Source organism: Temnothorax longispinosus, chromosome 6, assembly GCF_030848805.1.
Source record: "Temnothorax longispinosus isolate EJ_2023e chromosome 6, Tlon_JGU_v1, whole genome shotgun sequence".
NCBI classification, from domain to species: domain Eukaryota; kingdom Metazoa; phylum Arthropoda; class Insecta; order Hymenoptera; family Formicidae; genus Temnothorax; species Temnothorax longispinosus.
In genome coordinates, this window is record NC_092363.1 from 3887532 (window position 1) to 3908885 (window position 21354).

Sequence of the window (21354 nt, forward strand, 5' to 3'; positions counted from 1 at the left end):
TATATATATTACTCGAGAAATATTGGACATTTTATACTCACAATCAGTTAAATGCATAAAATATAATGCACTGCATATCGCTAATACAATATTACATATATCAAATGATATCGTTCTTGGAAATTTTTAATCATTCGCAATTGTAATTCACTGCGTCTACGATACGCTTTGTTTCGTGTACAATCTCCATCTATTGTTGCGGCGAAAGCAGCTGGAAAGACGACGAGATGTTCGGCAGTCTCGGAAACGTAACGTAACTTGAGAAGTTCTTACCTCCCGCGCGTATTGAAACAATAATGATATGAGAGACTGCCCTAGCTACGATACCGAAATGAAAACACGTGCCGCGCACGGCACGGGAGAAGGAACGAACTTACCGAACAGGCACGTTTACATGCTATAACATCTCTCGTGGGGGGACGATCGAACAAACAAATTTCGAGCCCGCCGCTACGTCAGAAATTCACCGTGATATTATTATCGAGAGCTTTATAAATCGCACTTAAGGGGAAATACGGCGTTGCAAAATTGCTCTACAAACAGTACCTTATAAGCGGAAGAGAGAATGGTTTATATTATTTTATATCGCTTTCACCTTCACTTTCGCTATAACAAACTTACTTAAAATGTTCGACTTTCTGTTCCGTATGTTTTTATCTCTGATAATTGTTTGATTCTGGTATATTATAGTGCTATGTAATAATATTATATACCGTTAAATATGTTATTTATTATTATTTTTGAAATATATTGTTATTTATCGTATTAATAAGGTTTGGGTCTCAAATGTGCCGCATAAGTATTTGCATCGATCAGATCCGTCCGAATTAAACGAAGTGAAATATAGATCCTGCGGTATTCCGCAACAGCGGAAAGAAGAAGAAAAGGATATAAATTTGGATATAAAGCAATGTGCCACCCCAGGCAAATAAAAATATCGGTCTGTGCCGAGTACCGGGCATTCCGCCCGCGAGATAATTTATCAGTGGCCCACTCTGTGGCAGCGATTTCTTTACATGGCAGCGTTGAATTCTCGACCGTAATAAATGCAGAATTGAGATACTTACTTCGCGCGGTGCGTTGTTTAGACACACGTCTCGTTTCCCGTTCGCGCATCGATCAAGCGTAAGGCCGACCGGCGCGGCGCGGCGCGCGGCGAGTCGGTTCGCGTAGCGGCGATATGAATTTCCGTTTCGCGTTGCGCGATAAATTTTCTCACCAATCTGACATCTCGAAACTGTCGAAGTCGCTAAATTGATTCACGCGACCTGAAGTTGGACAGCTCGCGGGGGAGAAAAAAGAAAAGGAAAATTTATATATATACGTCGCGCGATTAAGGGCGGAGGGCGGAGCGCGGATAGAAGCTGAAGCACGCAATTGTAGCTGACGCGTGTGACTAATCGTGCGAATGGGTTGACGACGATGGGGTTTAACCGGAGGGCAGTTCGTATCTTTTATCTCTTATCTTTTCTCACGCATTACAGCGAAGCGAGAGGGAGAATGTCAACGAACGAGAATAGAAATTATTGCCGTATTTGTCCCGATCACACCATGTGCTTATTTCCTGTAAATATTTATTAAGGCTGCTTGAGTAATATCGCACGTGTCTACATAAACTTGTTTGATCCACAAAGAATAACAATTTTGTACGTTCGGTATAGTCAATCATGATAAAATATGCTGGGATACGTTCGAGCTTTTGGAAATCCAATACGTTTAACCTAGATTTTTTTATTACTACGAGACATTTGCTATTTTGTATAATTGCAAAATTGAACAATGAAACCTTTCACAACAAAAGAACGTGCGCGCATCCTCAGTTTACAATTCGTTATTCATTCCTGTAGTCCGACTGCGAGAGCGCAGACTGCATTGATATGGAGAACAACAATCTCGACGAGGAGGATATCGCAACTGTACTCGACAGTCATAATCTTTATCGCGCCGTTATTGCGAGCGGCAAGGAGAACCGTGGAAATCCCGGGCCGCAGCCCGCCGCGAGGACCATGATGGAATTGGTAGAAAAATCGACGGGACACGCGCGACACGCGCGCGATATTTAATCATTTATCCCGGGGGTGGTGGACGGCGTCTGAAGGATCATTTGTTTCGACAGATCTGGGACGACGAACTCGCCGTTATAGCACGTCGATGGGCGTTGCAGTGCAAGCTCTTCGAGAAGGATCAGTGCCGAGACGTTGGCAAGTAACTTCGACGGATATATCTCATTTTTCATCCCTCTCTCTCTCGCCGCGCCGTTATTTTTCAATATCCAATAACCCATGCAGACGCGAAATTGTTCTACCGATACAACTATCGAAATACGCGCATGCATACCAGCGTTATGTATAATATAAGACCGTACTCTCGATTCTCTAATTCTCTTATCGAGAGCTTTCGGATTTCAGTTTAAAGTTCATTCGGAGCTCACAGATTTCGGTGATAAGAAGATAAGAACACGCGAAAATAATCTTCGTATTCATAAGAAATAAGAAACTCGACAACCGACGGTAACATCTTTTTGTTTTGAAAACGTCAAATATTCTCTTCAAAATTACAGCAATTTCCATATCTGCAAAATTGGATAAGCAAGCTAAAAGTTTTATTGTTAAGAAGACAGAACTGTGAGCAATTTCGTTTTTGTGATCATTGCTCTCAAGACGAACGCTGTACGAGGTCGAGGTATATACGGAATCTTATTGAAACAAGTCGCTTGTTGCAGAACGATTCGGAGTGTGGCAGAATGTAAATGCGCTCGACATGGACAGCGTGGAAAATAGCACGAGTAGGGAAAGAATTCACTTTCATATTACATCGTGGTACGATGAGGTGGAAGACTTTGACAACGCGGAAGTCGGGTAAAACTCGAAAGTGCGCACAGTATATATGTATATATGGAATGTACAGAATGCCCCATATTTAGCGAGACACCTTTTATTTATGTAGATGGTTCGACCAATTTCTTTTTGGCGAACATCGATGGAAGAACATTTATTATTTGTCGCAAGTTCTCAATTTTTAATAATATCTATCTTTTTCACTTATTAACTTTTAACAATATTTAAATTAAAATTTTATTAAAATAAAGTTCATTTAAAATCAAATTATTTAAAATTAAAGAACGTTTTCATCATCTATTCATGAGTTTCCAAAAAATCCGTTACTTTCAATCATTTGTAACTTAAAAATTAATGATCTCGGGACGTTATTGTTGAGAAAAAAATATTGAATCTATGTTAATCGAAGACCCCCACAAGTGGAAGATAACTGGCTATCTATGGGATATACTGATGTATACACAAATCGTGCGTCAAGAATCGTGAACACACGCACGCTTTCCTTACGTGTATATAGGTCGATAGTAATGCATCCGCGAATCACAATGCTGTCGAGGAAAAAGTACAATAGCTTGTACCGAGTTGATCAGAACGACTCCTTTGTGTCGAGAGACGCTATCCCTTTGTGAATACCCGATGTTCGACCCGGCGCGGCGTGTAGACACACCTAACTCGGTCCTCTAAATTTTGGGGAAAGGTTTGCAGCCACCGCTGTTTCTCGCTTCCCTTCGTCTTCCTCTCGCCTTTCCGCCGATCCTCTATTTCATCCCACATATCCACCCTTGTTTCTGCTTTCACTCGCGATCGCGGTACCCTCATGGGAATCCAGTGCTGGTTTTAGGAATCTCGGTACCCCGAACGCAGACTTTCGCGTTCCCTCTTTACCATTCCTCCGTGAATCAAATAAGATTTAAAAAAATAAGCTAACAAGATTTTGAATATATATCTGTATATCTTTCATTTTCTTTTTATATAAAAAAAATTTCTTAAACGTGATAGAATTTATAAAATTTTTATTTGTAGCGTTTTGTCAATAGCGAAATAAATATAAAATTCATAATATAAATATAATAAATTTATCAAATTAATTCTAAAATATATTAAAGTTATTTTATATTTTTACTTCCTTTTTTAGATTTATTCGAAAGAAATAATAAATTAATCTGCAATTTAGTCTATAAGTTTGGAAAAAAAATAACGTTCTTCAAAGATGATTAAATTAATGTTGACATATTTTTGTGGTACCTGCTTTTCTTGGTGCACTGAACAGCGCCAGCGGTTCGTTTCGATCACTCTTTAAAGTTGATACTGCGAGAGGTTTACGGGCAGTAAAGGAAGAGAAAGAGAGGGATGAAGACTTGACCGTCAGGGAAAATGACCGAAGACCGATTGTATGGAACAGAGGGTGGAAATAGAGGAACAGCGGATGGTATTCTTCTTCTGTCGCGCCGGGAACAATCAAAATCGCGTATTCTCTCGGTAAATTGGAAATCGAGAGTGCTATTGTACCGGTTCAAATTACTCGATACTCCGGTATATATGGATCCCCCCAGCAACTACGAACGAGCCTCTGTCGTTTTTTATTATTTCGGTCTGATAGAAAAAAATGGTTTCAATTTCCTACAGAACACATGAAAATGTGATACAATCAGACTTCGAACTTTAACCTTGTAAAGCATGCTCGAAAGAGAGCTGTACAAAAATGTAGTACCCCTATCTCTTTTTTATGTCTACAACTTTTTATGTCGAATTTTATCCGAATACGTTTGCTAAGCAAATTGGTAACAGAGAGAGAAATATCGCTCCTTCCATAATATTAAGAATAAAACGATAGCTTTATGTACAATTTTTATGGCATTTTTTTCAGGCAACATGTGTCTGAGTTTTTAGAATTATCATATATACTTCGTGTCAAAATGAGATCTTAATTATTTTCACGTTCTCTCGTAAAACTTAATTAATAATTTCCATTCGTAATTATCAAGATAAATCTATAAGATGCGCGATTATCTCTCGAATCTTACGAGAGCATCTCAAATTAGGAAGAGACCCGTCCTAATTTGAATTCAAGCTGCGCGTCAATGCGGAGAGGGCTCGAGGCCCGAGGCTGGTTGTTGGCCGTCCACCTTCATTTAGTCCAGATAATCGTACCTTTCAGACTAGTGAACTATTCTAGTACGGCGTGGCAACTCTCCTCTTACATTCCCCTCGCATCGGCGACGTTCATTTACGTTGGCTGCGGCCGCGCGATTTACACGCTCGACTTGAACAAGACCGCGGCGACGCCCGGCGGGTTTGGGAATCGGGTCGAAGTACTCGTGTGTAATTACGGACCCGTCGATCGCACCGCACCTCGGCAGCTCTACAAGCTCGGCCGACCGGGCCTGTGCCCGCTCGAGACCATCCCCAGCGACCGTTACCAGTCCCTTTGCAGTAAGTACAAGCCTTATCTTACGAAAACTTAAAGCTTAGGCTATTACGTCTTTTAATAAAAAATAAACATATTTCTGCAGAAAGAAGATAAAAAAATTAATAACTTTCGAAATTACGAAATGTATAATGTATCGCCATTTGTGCACTCTTTAAATTATCTAACAATCTTTTTTATTATCAATCATAATAAGAGTAACGATTATGATGTCAGCGAATGCTTGTGTTATATATATATTCTCAAGATATCGTAAATATATTCAAATGTAATACTATAGTGCGCAATGCACAAAGTATCTCGTAAAGTTTAACATTAACAAGGCCTAATAATTTTTATGTGTTAATACTGCGTGAGCAAGCAGTCATATACAGTTTGTTTGCAAATCTTAAATAATGGTGCGAAGGTTCCGCACCGTTGTCGTCACGTTGTCTGCCCATGCACATTCATTACTACTTATTTAGCGATTGGACACTTAAACGAGTCGGTTATCCGTCCGCGCTTCATCGATCGTTACGGAACACGCGACCACTCGGTTAATCCGCACGAAAGCTCGTTTATCTTTATCGGTGTTTCTGAGTCTCAGATGCCGGGAGCACTTTTGTGTAAGAAGATTACCTTTGTCGGGAAAGGTGGGAAATCTTTCTCTCGCCGTTAATACTTGCTGACCCGCCTTTCGATACATTATTTTTGTGAACATATTTCTTCTATATATTTTTTTATGCATTGTTGGATGGGTACGTAAATGTAACGTTATATAAAAAAAACTTATAAAAAGAAATAGAAATAATATTCAATAAATATATTCAATAAATATGTACTAACAGAACGGGAAATTTTTTGTTATCATCTCTTTCCGTATAATAATATTTTTAAAATATTTTTAATGTCAAATTTTATATTTTTATTAATATTATTAGTATTAATATTGATATAATTTTATTATTTATATTTTATTATTACTATAAATATTATTAGTACATATACATATATTAACTAAGGCAAAAATTTAATGTGTCATCATGTGTGTTATAATTTTACTTTAAATTCTCGATCTGTTTTCTACATATAAAAATGTCTGCATTGCAGCTTACGCGATTAAGATGAAGGGAACAAGGTTCGTTATCTTTCATTATCGCGTATATCTTCCTCCGCGTTGATCACATTAGTCAACCAGACGAAACCAGGTTAAGGTCCGTCAATGTGGATCAATGTTTTCGTGCTCACTTTCGGCTGACGTGCACAGAATGACGAAACTGCAATTAATGCTGAGTAATCTCGCTGTATTAAAATGTAAAAAAAAAAAAAAACGATAGCCACTTTTTTTGAACGATCAGCACCGCCCTTGTCGTACGATGTATATAGCGATTATTCATCCCTTTCTGAACACCAAGAACTTGACATAAGAATGATGGATGGACTAATATCACCGAAAAGGACATATCGTCGTTCCCCGATAATAATTCAGACATTTTTATTCTTCCCACGTAACACGTAACACGTAACATGCTTCCGAAAAATGATCTCGTAAATAAATTTATAGATGTCGCAGAGAATCTAGAAATATAGACCAAATATGTTGGGAGCCAAACTAAAAAAAATTATTTTTTTTTATATAAAAACGTATTATTTTTCATTCACGATTAGAATAGTTAAGGCGTTTTAATAATTTCAGATTAAATATAAAATTAAAGATCATTTTTAGTATCAATCCCGAAATTCTATCTGAACATATGTGATGTCACTGATATATGTTATTTCATTTAGGAACGTTGCAGGATTCGCCATTTCTGAGAAAATCAAGCCGAACATCGCAAGTGAGAAACAAGCAACAGATAAGCAATCGTACGTCTTCTACCGTCCATATTGTCTCTCTGAGTCAGCTATTGTTGTTCTGTACAATGTCGCTATACTTAACGCTGTGATTACTGTTGTATCGTAGATAAACTACTAAACATCATTTTAAGATAATCTAAAATATTGAGCCAATGTGTATCTATCTATCATTACGTAATGCTATCGGATGTCAGGTTTATCTGAATTACAATGCACATTGTGCGCATTTGTATATGCGTAATAATGCCATTGTAATCTGAGTAAATATAGCATTATTGCCATTATGATTCGCGAGTAAATTGTGAGTAAAATTGTCAGTAACAAGTAACTGATGATTTAACAATTATTAGTTTATAAATTATGGAAATGTGATAAACATGTGGAAATACATCGCATTACGGTGTTGACTACAGTGATTTTATCGTAAATATCACGAGTTAAATCTATGTAGATTTAATGTCTGCTAATTAAATTTACATTTATCTTCGTGTCGATCGGAAACTGGAGACTAATATTCACTATTACTCGTCTTCTAAAATTTTACGCTCCGAGATAAGCGTAATTTTAAGCGTAATTATGTTATGTGGTCTCAATAAATAAAGAAAAAGTGGAAATCATTGAAATTTTAACACTGAATCGCCGTTTTTTAATTTAATTTTATATTTTATCTCTTAAAAAATTTTTGTAAAGTTATTCAAATTTCCGACTAATTAAAATTACATGATTAATCCGAAACTCAAATTTTACTCAAAGTAATGGATGTGTATGATCTATTTCACAAAGATCGTTAACGTTTCAATTTTATTTTAAATTTGTATATGCACCTTATCACATGTATATTTCTTAAACATTCATTACTTCAAATAAAATAAAAAATAACTGGACTCACCACTTTATGATGCGCAGCAGCGGAGTTTGTGATCTGCAAAATACAAATATATTTGCGTTATAGCGTTCAAGTAATAATTATAGCGTTCAATAAATAAAAAAAAAAACTAATTATTACGTGGATTAAATTTTTCATTTATCTCGCAGTAAAGATAGCTAACAAAGTCGCGATAAAAGATAGATAACAATCTATTTCCTTTAATGTAAAATTTACAAATAAAAGATCTGATGCTCGCATAAATTAAACACGTAAAGAGTATTTTCCGTATATAACAAATATCAGATATCTTCTAAAAAAATAATCAAAAATATTTTACGTTACATGATGGTGCAAAGTGACGCGCGGAACGCAGCAGACGGTGGCAATCGCGCAGATAAACGATTAATTCGTCGGGTAATAAAACAAATAAATAATCAAATAAACTCACCCATTATCACTCCGCCGTCGCCCGATGCCGTCCCGGGCCTCCGCCTCCTCTCCTCCTTCTCCTCCTCCTTCGTCGTCGCGGCTTCTTCATGGCACTCACTCGCTAAAATAGGGTTAACTGCGATTAATGCACGTGTGTATGCGTTAATCCCCGTAACACAACGATCGCGCGGTGCTTTGCACGGTAGCGATCGCAATGATCGCATGCGACGAGCACTCTCTCGCGTCACGGGGACCGAAGAACGAAGGCGAAAGAACAATCGCGACGGTACGAGACTGCGATACGTTCGGCATCCGCAAAGTGTCGCAGATTAGAACAGCGAATCAATCGAATCGCGAGCGGCGGAGCGGTTTCAAAAATTATCGCGACCAACTTCACGTCGTCGCCGGTCGCCGCACTTGTTGCTCCCGATTGCACGTTCGTGCGTTTTCCGCTCCTCGAGTAAGAAACAGTTCGTTCGCGTTTCGGAGCAACACTCACACTGACACACATCACACGCACATTCTCTCTCTCTCTTTCCTGCGTGTTGCGATGCGAGCGAATAAGAATTGGAGTTAAAGTCGAAGGTAAGACACTCGCCATGTTGTGTTGGTCATACGTCGCTTCGCCGAGTGTCCCGACATCGAGTAAACGTCGCGAGATACGGTACGCGTCTCATCGATATCGCCGATGGTTAAGAACGTCGAATCGCGCCACGCGGCCGACGAGTATCGAAGCAAAGAAGCCAATTACGATTCCACTTACTGAAAACGCAAAACCACTTTGCGACGTTTGATTCTGCGTCGAACCTTTCTCGCTCGCTCGCTCGCTCCACCGGCTCCACGACAGTCCACGACCAGTGATACCAAAATCAGCCAAAACGAAGCCGCGGGCGGCGCTGGCGCGGGCCGCGGCTTTTCGGCGGCACGAGTGGTGGGACTGGTGGGGGTAGGGTGACTAGGGCCATCACTAGGCACGCCGCGCGACGCGCGCGCTCACTACATCGCCAATTGCCACATTCGCCACCACTCGTGTCGCCGAGAAGCCGTGGCTCCCATATGTTGGCATATTACTGAGAACGCGACGCCTCGTCTTCGTCGATAATCAATTACGAAAAATCGGTCTCGGTAACTTCACTCCGATCCGAGGTACGACACGATGAGTCGAATCAACGGCCGAATTAATGGATCGCGATTCGAAATTACACAATTCGGTAGGTATAGGATATTCACACACGCGCGGATAATATATATTAATACCGCGAAGCACATGTGATTACACATTACGAACAAACGGTCGATTTCTGTCTCATTTACGTTAACAGAATCACTCGATTGAGTGACTCGCGCAGATATTACCGTCCAATCGGAAACGAATAGCCATTTACGTTCAGTATTCGAGCCAAGTCGACCATATATCGAAAGCGAGAGACGCGGAGGGCGACGCAAATATACAGAATATAAATATACACGAGTCTCGTTGAGGAAACGATTGCCCACACCCGTTAAGTATCGCGAGAAGCGGCAATTTTTTAACCCTGTTGCGTTGATCTCGCGTTTGAACGTGCGAACGAGCCCGCTCCAAGCACTCTAACCGATGGTCCAATGAGAATTCGTTTTCAAAAAAAAAATTTTCTCATTGGACCGTCTTGTGCGTTCCGACCGTTCCGACATACGATTGATTGTAGAACCGGCTTAAAAACGAGCGTCGCTGCCGTCGCTTTGGCGCGAGCGGCGGAATCGCGCGGTTTTTTCGCGGAGATGCGTCGCGTTTCGAGATGTGTCGCGTTCGCGATGGCTCGCGAATTCGTAGGGTAACCGGTAAGTAATAATGGGGCCATGACGTACGCGGCTGCCTGCTCGAGTCTCGCCCTCGCCACGCGAATGCCGCGAATAACGGCTACGGTAACCTTGCGTGGGCGTCGGCCGGCGCGGCGTCGCGTCGCGTCGGGAAGCGCGCGGTAAACAATTCTCGGAAAATAAAGACGCGCGCGGCCGAGTCGTCGTCGTCGCTAGAAGAACGTTCGACGCGGTGTGAACCGGCGCACTTACTCTTCCTGAATCCCGGATCCCGGAATGCTCCGAAACTTAACTCGCTCCGATCCCGCGGTCAGTTTGATGGTTAGATTACTTGCCGTACATTAATATTAGAAGTTAGACGATCGACTTGTTACAGTTGTTACTGGAAGCTGGCCGTATTGCGCTCCGACAGAAGGCAGGAACTTATAGTTAAAGAAGAAGAAGAAGAAAAAGACGATCGACTTGTGTCGATTATTTAAGAACTTCAAGAATTTAAAGGCTCGTGGCGAGAAAATGCCGTTTTGCACCTCGCGTATAAACCGACATGCTCTTAATTTGCGACGTTTCTCACGTTGCGTTTTCGAAAACGTTATTGCGGAGAGACACGCGCTGGCTTCGGTCGCGAGAGAGAGAGAGAGAGAGAGAGAGAGAGAGAGAGAGAGAGAGAGAGAGAGAGAGAGATGCAGCGAGATATTCAAAACTGTTTGGTCCACAGAGCAGCCATTTCGATTAACGTTAAGAGAATGAGAGAGAAGGGCTCTTTTATTCCGTGGAATTTATCCCTTTGACGCAAACGTTGTTCGAGCTGATGAATTTTTAATGAGGCTTCCTACCGCCGCAAAAGCCGGGGGACTACGCCTCCCGCATCATTCTACGAGTTACCTTGAGTCTCCGCGAAGATGGAAAAGGTGCCCGATAAAAACAGGCTACAACGTGAAGCATTACTCCTGATTTCTCGCGAAAAAATACCTCCGGAGTAAAAGAGGAAAAATATCAAGGAGCCGAGCGCGACGAGAGATAAAGGAGTTCGAACAGCGGAAAGGAATTTCAACGTCAGCCGGAGTGAAAGGAAGAAGACTATTACTACTGATAGCGATGATCGGAGTAGTAGCAAGTGAATGTGACGCGGACGGGCAAAAAAGATGAAGGCGAAGGGAAAAGAAGAGAATGCGCAAGGTGGAGAAGTGTGCCAACTTCGCTTTTTGAAATATTCGAATCCTAAGTCCATCAAGAAGAGTGATTGGATACGATGTCAGCGAAACGGCGAGCGGTATCGCGAGGTTTTCTATAGGTGAGTGTGAAAAAGCTTCGTACGTGATAAATGCATGTAAGTAACGTGGGAATTAAAAAGGAAAACGATAGTCGTGTGAGCCGTTTTAATTTTGAAGTGTAAATGGGCGAATTATAGCGACACACGCAACGAAATGTGAAAAAGGTAGCGTGTCGTGAAAAATATGACGTGAAAATAAACGAACGTGTATCTCAGTTGACCATTTTATTTTAATGGTTTGTTTTAATAGAGACAAATATGCAGAAAGAAATCGATCGATCGATCGATCGCAGCTTTCGGCGATGGACGTCCTATCGTTACGAAACGATCATTTACTGTGTAAACAGTTATATCGATGTTATTTCAACGTCTGCTCGAATATTCGAATATTCGTAACTCTTTTTCGTACATTGCGACACTTGTGTAACTGTAATACTACGTGAATGTTTTTCATGAAGTATATTTTTAGTTCTCACTTTAAGAAAGAATTAATAATTTTATATATTACATCATAATTTTGACGAATCTATAACGTATTATGGACGCTATAGAATACGTTATAAGATCAAATAAAATAACCTGATAAACACGTTTACATCGTTTTGCAATAAATCAATATTACAATGTATTTAACAAATTAATTCATAATGTTTTAAGTAATTTAACAATCTGGTATACCTACGGTATATAAAATCCGGTATTCGGTATATACAATACGTGAAACGTGATAAGTTAATGTAACAAAACACGATGTTTTATTAATGTTTCTGTACATTCTTTTATATAAAGAATTCTAATACATTTTATAACATATCATAAAAATTTTCTCTTTTTTTATTTCGAAGAATTAAATAATTATGACAAAATATACTCATCTATAACTTAACGATAAATTCCTAAAATAAAATGTACTCAATACATTTTATCTAAAATAAATTTATATTTTTTAATTGTAGCAATCAATCGGTATATTCGATATTCTATAAAATAATTATGAATTAGTTTGTGCGTACGATACCGATTCTTCGCGCGCCGACCACACGTTTATTAAATACGTGGGAAGGGATGGGGATTACGCGTGGCGGGTTAAAAGGTAGGCTCGGTCGTAACGTCTATTCATCCCGATTCATTGTCAGCCAGGCGAGCGAGCGCGGGGTGCGCTCTGCCGCTAAAGTATGTCGCACTTTCAAAGTATAAGCACGCACGTTCAAAAGCTGCATACAGATCGAATGTGGGGCGTACGTCAGACGCGTGCTCTCCGAGCGAGCGAGAATAGCAAATACATAATAGTGATACCGTTGATACGCGTCACGTTACCACACGTTACTCATATACGCGCGATAACATGTAACGCGCTGAAATACTGTAACACGACACCCTAACTAAATTCTATCTCTTTATCGTATCGTCATTACAACGGCGCATTCGTCGCATGTTGCGCATTAGAGACGATATTACGATTTAATTACAATACAGGTATATCGATGCTGTCCTTTTATTACATCTCGTAACGGTATATTACGGTGTATGCTGTAACGTTCAGTTGATATCTTGAAATGGATCTTTTAATCGGTATAGTTTGCTACAATTCCGCTAGGAAAATAGAAGTTATAATGAGTCACGTTAACAGTTGGACGCGTAATTTCTTAGTGAATTTAATTTGCAAAAACTTGAAACGTACGTATTAGTAAAAGAATTATTTTAGGTTCCACAAAAATAGTTCTAAAATATCTTTATATATTATCGAGTATCGTAATCACAAGTAAATGCTCCAAAATTTTCATTACTATATTTTAAATAATTGTTCGAGATTACGATCGCTAAAAATAGCGATTGTTTCATAGCAGGCACCACGACATTTTTATCGATTTTCTTTTCAATATTTTATATGTATATCATAACGAAACTTGAGTTGTTCTCGGACCTGCTCCGGCGATCGATGGTTTGAAAGCTTGTTGATTTTAAACGTAATCAAACAGGACGAAACCGCTATCTCGCAATACTAGCGGTACATCCATGAACTTTGTTAGTCGTAATGATTCCGAGAAGCCAACAATTCTATTGTCTCTACTCGCTGTTGCCAGGGGCTCGGAGTCTCTAGTATATTCGTTGCGAGTATAAAAAACTCCGGAACTTTCTCTTTCTCTTGATTAGTCGTTGTTAGTCATTACCTACTTTCGATCGCGAGCGGTCTAAATTACAGTGAACGAAAATGTAACTAAACGAATTCAATGCGGAACACTCGCAATTCGGTCTACCTCTAAATTCTATAAACCTCGTATAAAGTTTTCTTTTTTTTTTTTTGTATATTTTAGCTATATAATAAAGTGACGCGCCACGTTTGAAATATTTGCGTCAGTTCCCACGTTATTTCCATCTTCTTTCTTCACGTCGCATCGTGAACAACAATATACAAATAAAATAATAAAAATATTACTTAACAATCTCACGTTCTAATGCTTAATTCTAACAGGCATTCTACTAAATTAGTAATTTTAATCAATACAATTATTTATTGTTTCAGATGCAGATACGGATGCACTTTCTGCGGATTTGCCACCTGCAGTACCGGAGGATCCGGTTCGGGCCAAGCAGGACCGGCTCGAAGGTAGATTTTATGTTTATTTTTAACATTTTGCATTAGAAATTTAGTAGTTTTAAATATGTTCTTTTTACAATCCAATCAATGTAAAATTTAATATTTAATATGTGAAATATGTATTAAAAATTCTAAATAAAGCATATACATATATACAAATATATAAAATAATAGATATTTCTTAATTCTTATAATATATTTTATATAAATAATACTTTATATACATATAAAAGTTATACTTTAATTATTGTAAAAGAAAACCTTAACATTGTTTATTATAAATTTGTTTAATTTATATCTAATCGGTCATATTATGTTTTTGTTTCAGAACCGGATGCAGAGACGTGGCCGGTCCTGAATAGGCGATATCGGTGAGTAAAATTTAGGGTATTGGTGATGGTTTTTCCCGTCGAAATTGCTATTTCTGAAATTAGTGCGATTCACATTTTGCGTTAGATTTTTGCATGTACGAGAATTTCTTTATAAGAAACGTCGAGCGGAAAAGGGATATAAGTCATATTACTCATATTTCTCACATTTTTCAAGCAGAAAAATTCATAAAATAGAGATACTTATAATAGAACTACTTTATTGTAACACTTTTATCGATTTAATTTATAACAGCTATTATATAATTGAATAAATAACTTGATACAATATAGCAGTTTTTTTAACGATTGCTTTGTGTGTGTACTTTTTTACTTAAAATTAAATAATTACGTATAAAGACTTCTAAATAAAATTTGATAATTGTTAAATTTTATAATACAGAATATGTGCGTGCATATGTATATTTTCTTTCTCTAAAATATCTGGTTAAGCTTTACCAGTGACGTTATATCACTATTCTTTATCATCGTCGACTATTATAACATTTATCCGTTCTCGATGGTTCAGTTTTTAGTATAAAGTTTTTTGCCGTGTCGATATCGACGCTTGAACTTTGTAAGCTTGAAAATAATCATGTGAATTGTAAATCGTGGTTATTTTGCACGTCCTAATAGGACTTACAATTTTTGGTTCTCTATTTTTCTGTTTATTTTAATATTATTGTTAATTTTCTGTCAGCTTCGCGTGCGAAAAATCATAAATCCACGGATATTGGAAAACATTTTACGGAAATTCTAATTATATTAGACTTTGCTTCTTTTAGTTTTATGCTTTCAGTTTTTTCCGTTTTCTGATCTATATTTTTTATCATAAATCTTTTATCGGAAATAGAAATAGAGGTTTTACAAAATTAAGTTTGTAAAAAATGTCTCAGTTTTTGTGTAATTATTTTATTGATTATTAATATTAGCCGTTTTTATTAATATTAGCAATTGGAAAATTGATAACATTTTCATTCAATTAACTTCACGAAAAGAATTCAACGATAACGTTAAAAATTTAGCGACATCAATTTTATTTGCAAATTATTTCACATGAACGGAGTAATTAGCATTTTCTACTAACAATCGTTATAATTGTTAGATTGTTAGACTGTTAGGCTGTTTCCTTTTATGCATTATTTACTTCGACATTGCAATAAACGATATTCGCAAAAGATTTGCGAAATTGAATTCTGTGTTATAGGCAATGCGATCTTCTCAAGAATATTATGAAACGAGGTGATCTGTGCAAGAATATTGCTAAGCAATAAAATTTAAATGAAATTTAAACTATATTAAAGGAAACCGCAAATTCTTCATTTTAATTTTGATAAATACTCTTTAAACTTAATTTATAAATACTTTATAATAGATTTATCATTTATGATAGATATTATCATTAAAACTATTCGTAAAATGTTGCGTCATACATATTACGTAAATGAGTTTGCAAATTAATATAGATTTCTCGTGTAAATGCACTGTGAGTGAAATGAAGTGATCTGAGAAGTAAAGTTCAGAGCAGTCTTCTAGAACTCTCTCTTTAAGATTTACACGCTTTATTTTATGATAAATTCTCGGGTTAATTATTATATATATCCGTGAATAATGAATTATACAATTAGTTGAAATTGCAATTTTGTGAATTTCGCGTCGCGAGTGGTTTATATAAAGTGCAATCAACGAGGGACGACACAGGAAGGCTCTCGAACCACTTGGGTACTATTGCAGTGGAAGATGCATCGGTGGACGTCGAGGGACGTCGCGAAATGATGAGTTTAAATTATAAATTTTACATTAACCTATTGTTTTAAATACATTTTTATGCACTTTGTTGCGGTTTATGTATACATATTATTTTTATAATTTCGCATAATTAAACATATTATCAGAAAAAATTTACGTCAATTATTTAAAATATAATAATTTAATTATTAAAAATAATAATGATTTAATAAGCATTTTCTTTGCAATAATTGCATAATTAATTGCGTCCTTTTTAAAAATTAATTCAATACTTGAAATTTTATCGAACAATATATTTGGTCTATTTTCTGAACACTTAAAAATTGTAATCTCTAATTTAATATTTTATAGAATTATTTCCCAAGCACAAGTTATCAAGAGAAGTTTTTAATGAGCTATAGACTAAAGAGATATGGGGTGAAAGTGACCAAGACGTATTAATTACATACCGCTAACTTTTATGCTGTTATTAGTCTGTTTTTATTATCAAATAATTAAATATTAGAAAAGCTTTTTTATCGTTCTTACAAAATAATAATTTTTTTTTCTCTCTCTCTCTCTCTTCATCTATTTATATTTAATAATCAAAATATTCGTGAAATATATAATACATACGGATATATTTAAATACTTACTTATACTTAAGTACTTAAATATTTATAGTATATAATATTAAATATAAATTTTGTAATTCTATAAATATAAGAATTTTATTTCTTGCAATATTATTTGTTTACCTATATATTGAAATATATAAGACAAAAAAGAAAGTGCAAAATGTAGTTAAAAAAAACAGGTTATACTGCATGCGTAGTAATCGCTTGTAATAATCGCACTGATTTCCAACAGAAGAAATCATGAACTGTCAAATTTATCATTTTATATTTTGCGCGTCGCGTCGTTTCACTTATTATTAAAAAGTATATTTCTACATATTTGGTTCGCAAATGCAATCCAAGTATGTAAAATTAACTTTCTTGTATTTCCTATATTTTGTCTAATATTTTTTATTATTACAATTTATGTTATTGTTGTATTCTATGAAATTTGTATGTATATTTAATATTTATGAAACGTTTATGTTTATGTAGCAGTTATGTACATTTATGAAATTTTTATACATTTCTTTGCAAGTTAATATTTTTATGTATTTATATACACATATATAAAAATTTACTATTTACAGATTTATATTCGCGGCATTTTGTTTTTATGTATCTCTTTATGCAATTTTTGCTATTTTATTATTATAGCTGTTCAATAATCCTGTTCTTCGATATCCAATGTAGAAATATTCCTAGGCAATAATCAAGCGCTGAAACACAGTTATAAATACTATATGGTATAAATAAGATATAAATACGTTATAAATAATACGTTATAAATAAAACGTTATAATACGCAAATTTAAAATTATTAAAAATAAATGAAATAATTAAAACTAAATTAAAAGAAAGGACGCTATTTTGAATAAATAATCGAATATTTATAAAATAATCAAAGATCTATAAATACAAATCTTTTTTTAGTTACTTTTTTAGTTATATACGCTATCAAAAAACAAAAGTTATATATGACGATTTTATTAATTAATACAAATACGTAAATTTAAAATTTTACTAAAAATTTTAAAATTCCCCAAAAATTGAAGTATATATGCTTCGATAAAAATTTTATAAATAAACATTTGTGCGGAAAAACATATATATTTAAAATACAAAAAATGTAATTTTCAAAAAGATTTCGTGAAACGTAACAATCTTTATATCCATCGAATAACTATAATATTCGTTTCTCTGATCAAGTGATTGAACTCTATCCATATACCTAATATCGTTCTCACCTGAAGACCGTGCGCGGCCGATCTCATCGAATCTTTGATAATCCGCGCTCAATTTTGGCAGGCGAACGTGCACGGAGGCTCGGATGGCTGTGCCAAGATTCGCAGGGCAGAATGTAAGGAAGCCGAGTCTCCGATGCCGCAGGAATTCCAATTTCTTCTCGATTTCTTGGACCACTTTAACGAGTCTCTCGTATACCGCCGCCCGAGGTTACCATCTCGTTCCATCGATATCAAACGCATGTGATCCTCCTCGTTGCACCAGACAAGGAAAGTTTTCTTCTCGTTAAAAAATATCCCCGGGTACCTGGAGGAAAGAATACGGCGCGATACAAGCACGGTAGTTTTATATGCCTTGAACTTTCAACCGGGAAGCCGTTCTCCTTTAATCGCGAAAGGTCTTCTATTACATCCCGTTGTCTTAAGTATTTTTGTGTGATAGTTGTCGTTGTTATTGTGTGTGTGTGTGTATGTGTATGTGTGTACTTATAAATATTACACTAAGTTTCTTGTAGTACGGCAGAAATAATGGATAGGTCGCAAGGAAGCAATTCCGTTTAACCTTTAACCAAAATCGTCGTATTTTGAGTCAAGGGACATTATATTGCGTGTTCAGAAAGTTAGAAAGTTGCCTCGCCCACTTACATTTTAATTTGAATCATTTTTTCGTTTATAATCACGTGAAATGCTCGAAACGTGGCATAAACTTTATCACGAAACAAGTATGTCTTAAAGATAAACTTGCTTTCGCTTAAATCTCACTTCGCACGATCTTGCAAGCTCTTACTTAAGTCTGGCAGTTTTATTAATAAATTGTAAGTACTATTAAATTCAGTTACAAAAGTAAAATCGTGGCGAATATCGAAATTAAATGAAGCCCAAGGTCAAGATTAGCTTCGGAATAAGCGCTTTTTAAATTAATCTAGCGATAAGGTAATATCTCATAAAGTACATGATACGAAAAGTCTAATATTCGAATGAGCGTAAGCCGAGAGCGCGATGCACTTTAATCTATTAGTGTATTCAAAGGCTAGTCCGTATTGATTCAACCGGTCGGGCGAATCTCTTTATTAAAAGGAAAAACGGATCCGACTATGATTCTGATTATCCGTGAGTAACAAGCAGGCAGCGCGGTAATCTCCATCGAATGCACGCAACAAATGGAAAAAGAAATGCAGCGAGATATGCAATAGATAGACGAATCAAACAAAGCACGCAATTAAATTTGTCCTATGGCGAATCATATTTCTGCACATTGCACATTTAATTAATATTAGCGGCAATGTCAAATGAGGGGAGCAAGGGGAAAATCCAACAGAGTTATGATGTTGTTAATTAAGCATAACTGCATATGCGCCCTGCGTAAACGCGGGAAAGGGCGCGCCGAGATCCTTTGTTTGGCAGGCGGTAAAAAATGAAACGTTTTTTTTTTAATTGACGTGATAATTCGTTTCATCTTCCATTTAAAACCTTTTCAACGTAACCTGGATTATTCCATTGTGTACATTTTAAAAATCTGTCCGCTAAATGACGAAAAAAAGAACCGGCTGGGGAAAATAGCCGAAAACTCTTTTGTGTCTCGTTTTTCATAATAACGAATTAATGATTCAAAACACACCGTGTGCATTTCGCGAGAGCGCGTGTAATCTGGAGCGGTTCATAAAAAAGGGAAGAAAAAAGAATTCAACAAAACATTCGGTTCTCTTAGAAAACTCTCAAGCACTGTACGCCACACCCTTCTAAGCTCCGTAACACTAAGCTCCATAATACCTTCTAACCCTTTTAACTCCCTAATCCTAGAGGCGAAGGGATCTTCGAGACCTCATCGTGACGAAAATCATTAATGCAAATTTATTTAATCAGCTGTTTGCCGCTCTTGTACCGCGTAACATATATATGTAAGATATATTATGCCGTAGAACACATTGTTTACACGAACATCATGGGGGATTTGTAACTTAAATTATTATTTAAAGTGAGGTATGATAAGACGTGGATATAAAAATCCTTATTACGAAGCTGCTTAAAAATGCATGTTGCAGTTTGCGGGTCGGAACTCGGAACATTTGCCGACACACGCGCGCGTAATCGTTTTGCTTATTCCCGTACAGAACTTGCTTTAATCTTAGTAAAGTTTTGGTTTAATCTTCGTTTCAACATAAATCCTCGATTTGGGGTGTATGGCTTACTGAGGGATTAATGTTTTCGAGTAGGCTGAAGGAACTTAAGACATTGTAATTGAATGTTTTAACGAAAGTAACTACGGTTGGATCGAAGTTCGACCCCGTATAATATTAGTCGTCGAAGTTGGCTGTTAGCGTGCAGTTAAGATAAATGGAATACATTTGCAACACCGTCCGATTTCTACTATAAATAAGATGCGAGGTGTTAGATAATTTTAGTTTATCTGTGGAAATGTAATTTAGTGCTGAATTATGTACACATAATTCGAAACTAATTTCAAACGTAGGCGAATAAGAAAGTATAACGCTATTAATATTAGTTGTATATTACATTGGGAGATTTACCCGTTGGCCAAAACCTAATAATGTTCGCTGCTTTTAGAAATCTGTCGCCTTCCTTGAACGGGAAATGATCATTCAGTAATTATTGCCGGATCTGTTTGTCTAATGCTCCAAGCGTGTAATAGGTCCCTTTGAGCTCGTCCTTTAACGAGGTTAAAGCTTCCTGTATCCAGAGGTACAGGATAATCGTGTTATAAAAGCTATCTTGTAGCTTCACTCTTACGGCAGCTTTAATTCTCTTTCGCCACGGCACTAAGCGATACAAAACTAATTGCAGAAATCATTTTCTTGGGATAAATCGCGCGCGCTTTCTACCAATGGCGGATTTAGTACTTCAGAAGCCTTAAATGCGACGATCCCTGCTTTGTTCAGCTTTATATCAGTACGATAGACAGAGCAAGAATTTATTTACACGTTCATATGGAATGGATAAGATTTCACAAATTTCTCTATCGAACGTTCGTTTTTATTAGAAATTACAAAAAAGATAAATTATTATTAACTCGCACAACGATTTGAGAAACAGCTAAAGCTCTGAGAATCCGTTTAACTCGCTCATAAGTCCTCCACTGTCTTCCATTTTCTACTTTAGCTCGCGGTAATGAATCTCGCTCATGGCAGGATTGAATGGATAACAGGATAACCCTTGATCGACCTTACGCAATCCGCATCAAGATCATGTGCTTTCTTCTTGGATAAAGATTACTCAGTTTTCCTGGCTCACCCCTCAATCTAGGTCGGAATGAACGTCGTTAGCCCTAAAACCACTGTGATACTCTTCGATTACAGGGTCGAATAATCCGGTGAA

At 36.8% G+C, this 21354-nt stretch overlaps 2 protein-coding genes across 5 annotated transcripts in view; one reads left to right on the forward strand and one right to left on the reverse strand.

The window, feature by feature from the left end:
- Positions 1-1877: 1877 nt before the first annotated feature.
- Positions 1878-5455, forward strand: LOC139814855 (venom allergen 3 homolog). Its single transcript, XM_071781345.1, has 4 exons — positions 1878-2018; positions 2117-2201; positions 2723-2858; positions 4996-5455. The coding sequence occupies exons 1-4, from the start codon at positions 1878-1880 to the stop codon at positions 5300-5302; spliced, it is 669 nt and encodes a 222-aa protein (XP_071637446.1). The 3' UTR covers positions 5303-5455.
- A 2962-nt stretch (positions 5456-8417) lies between these two features.
- LOC139814234 (leucine-rich repeat, immunoglobulin-like domain and transmembrane domain-containing protein 2) overlaps positions 8418-21354 on the reverse strand; it is a 46350-nt gene continuing 33413 nt past the window's right edge. For 2 of the 4 annotated variants that reach the window (XR_011732378.1, XM_071780349.1), the window contains exons 3-4: positions 18025-18328; positions 16734-17496 (exon numbers count right to left, since the gene is read on the reverse strand). The gene's annotated coding sequence lies outside the window, so the exon portion shown is untranslated. Of the gene's footprint in view, positions 8520-10697; positions 14489-16733; positions 17497-18024; positions 18329-21354 lie in introns of those variants that run through there. The other 2 variants (XM_071780350.1, XM_071780351.1) reach the window with 2 other exon arrangements.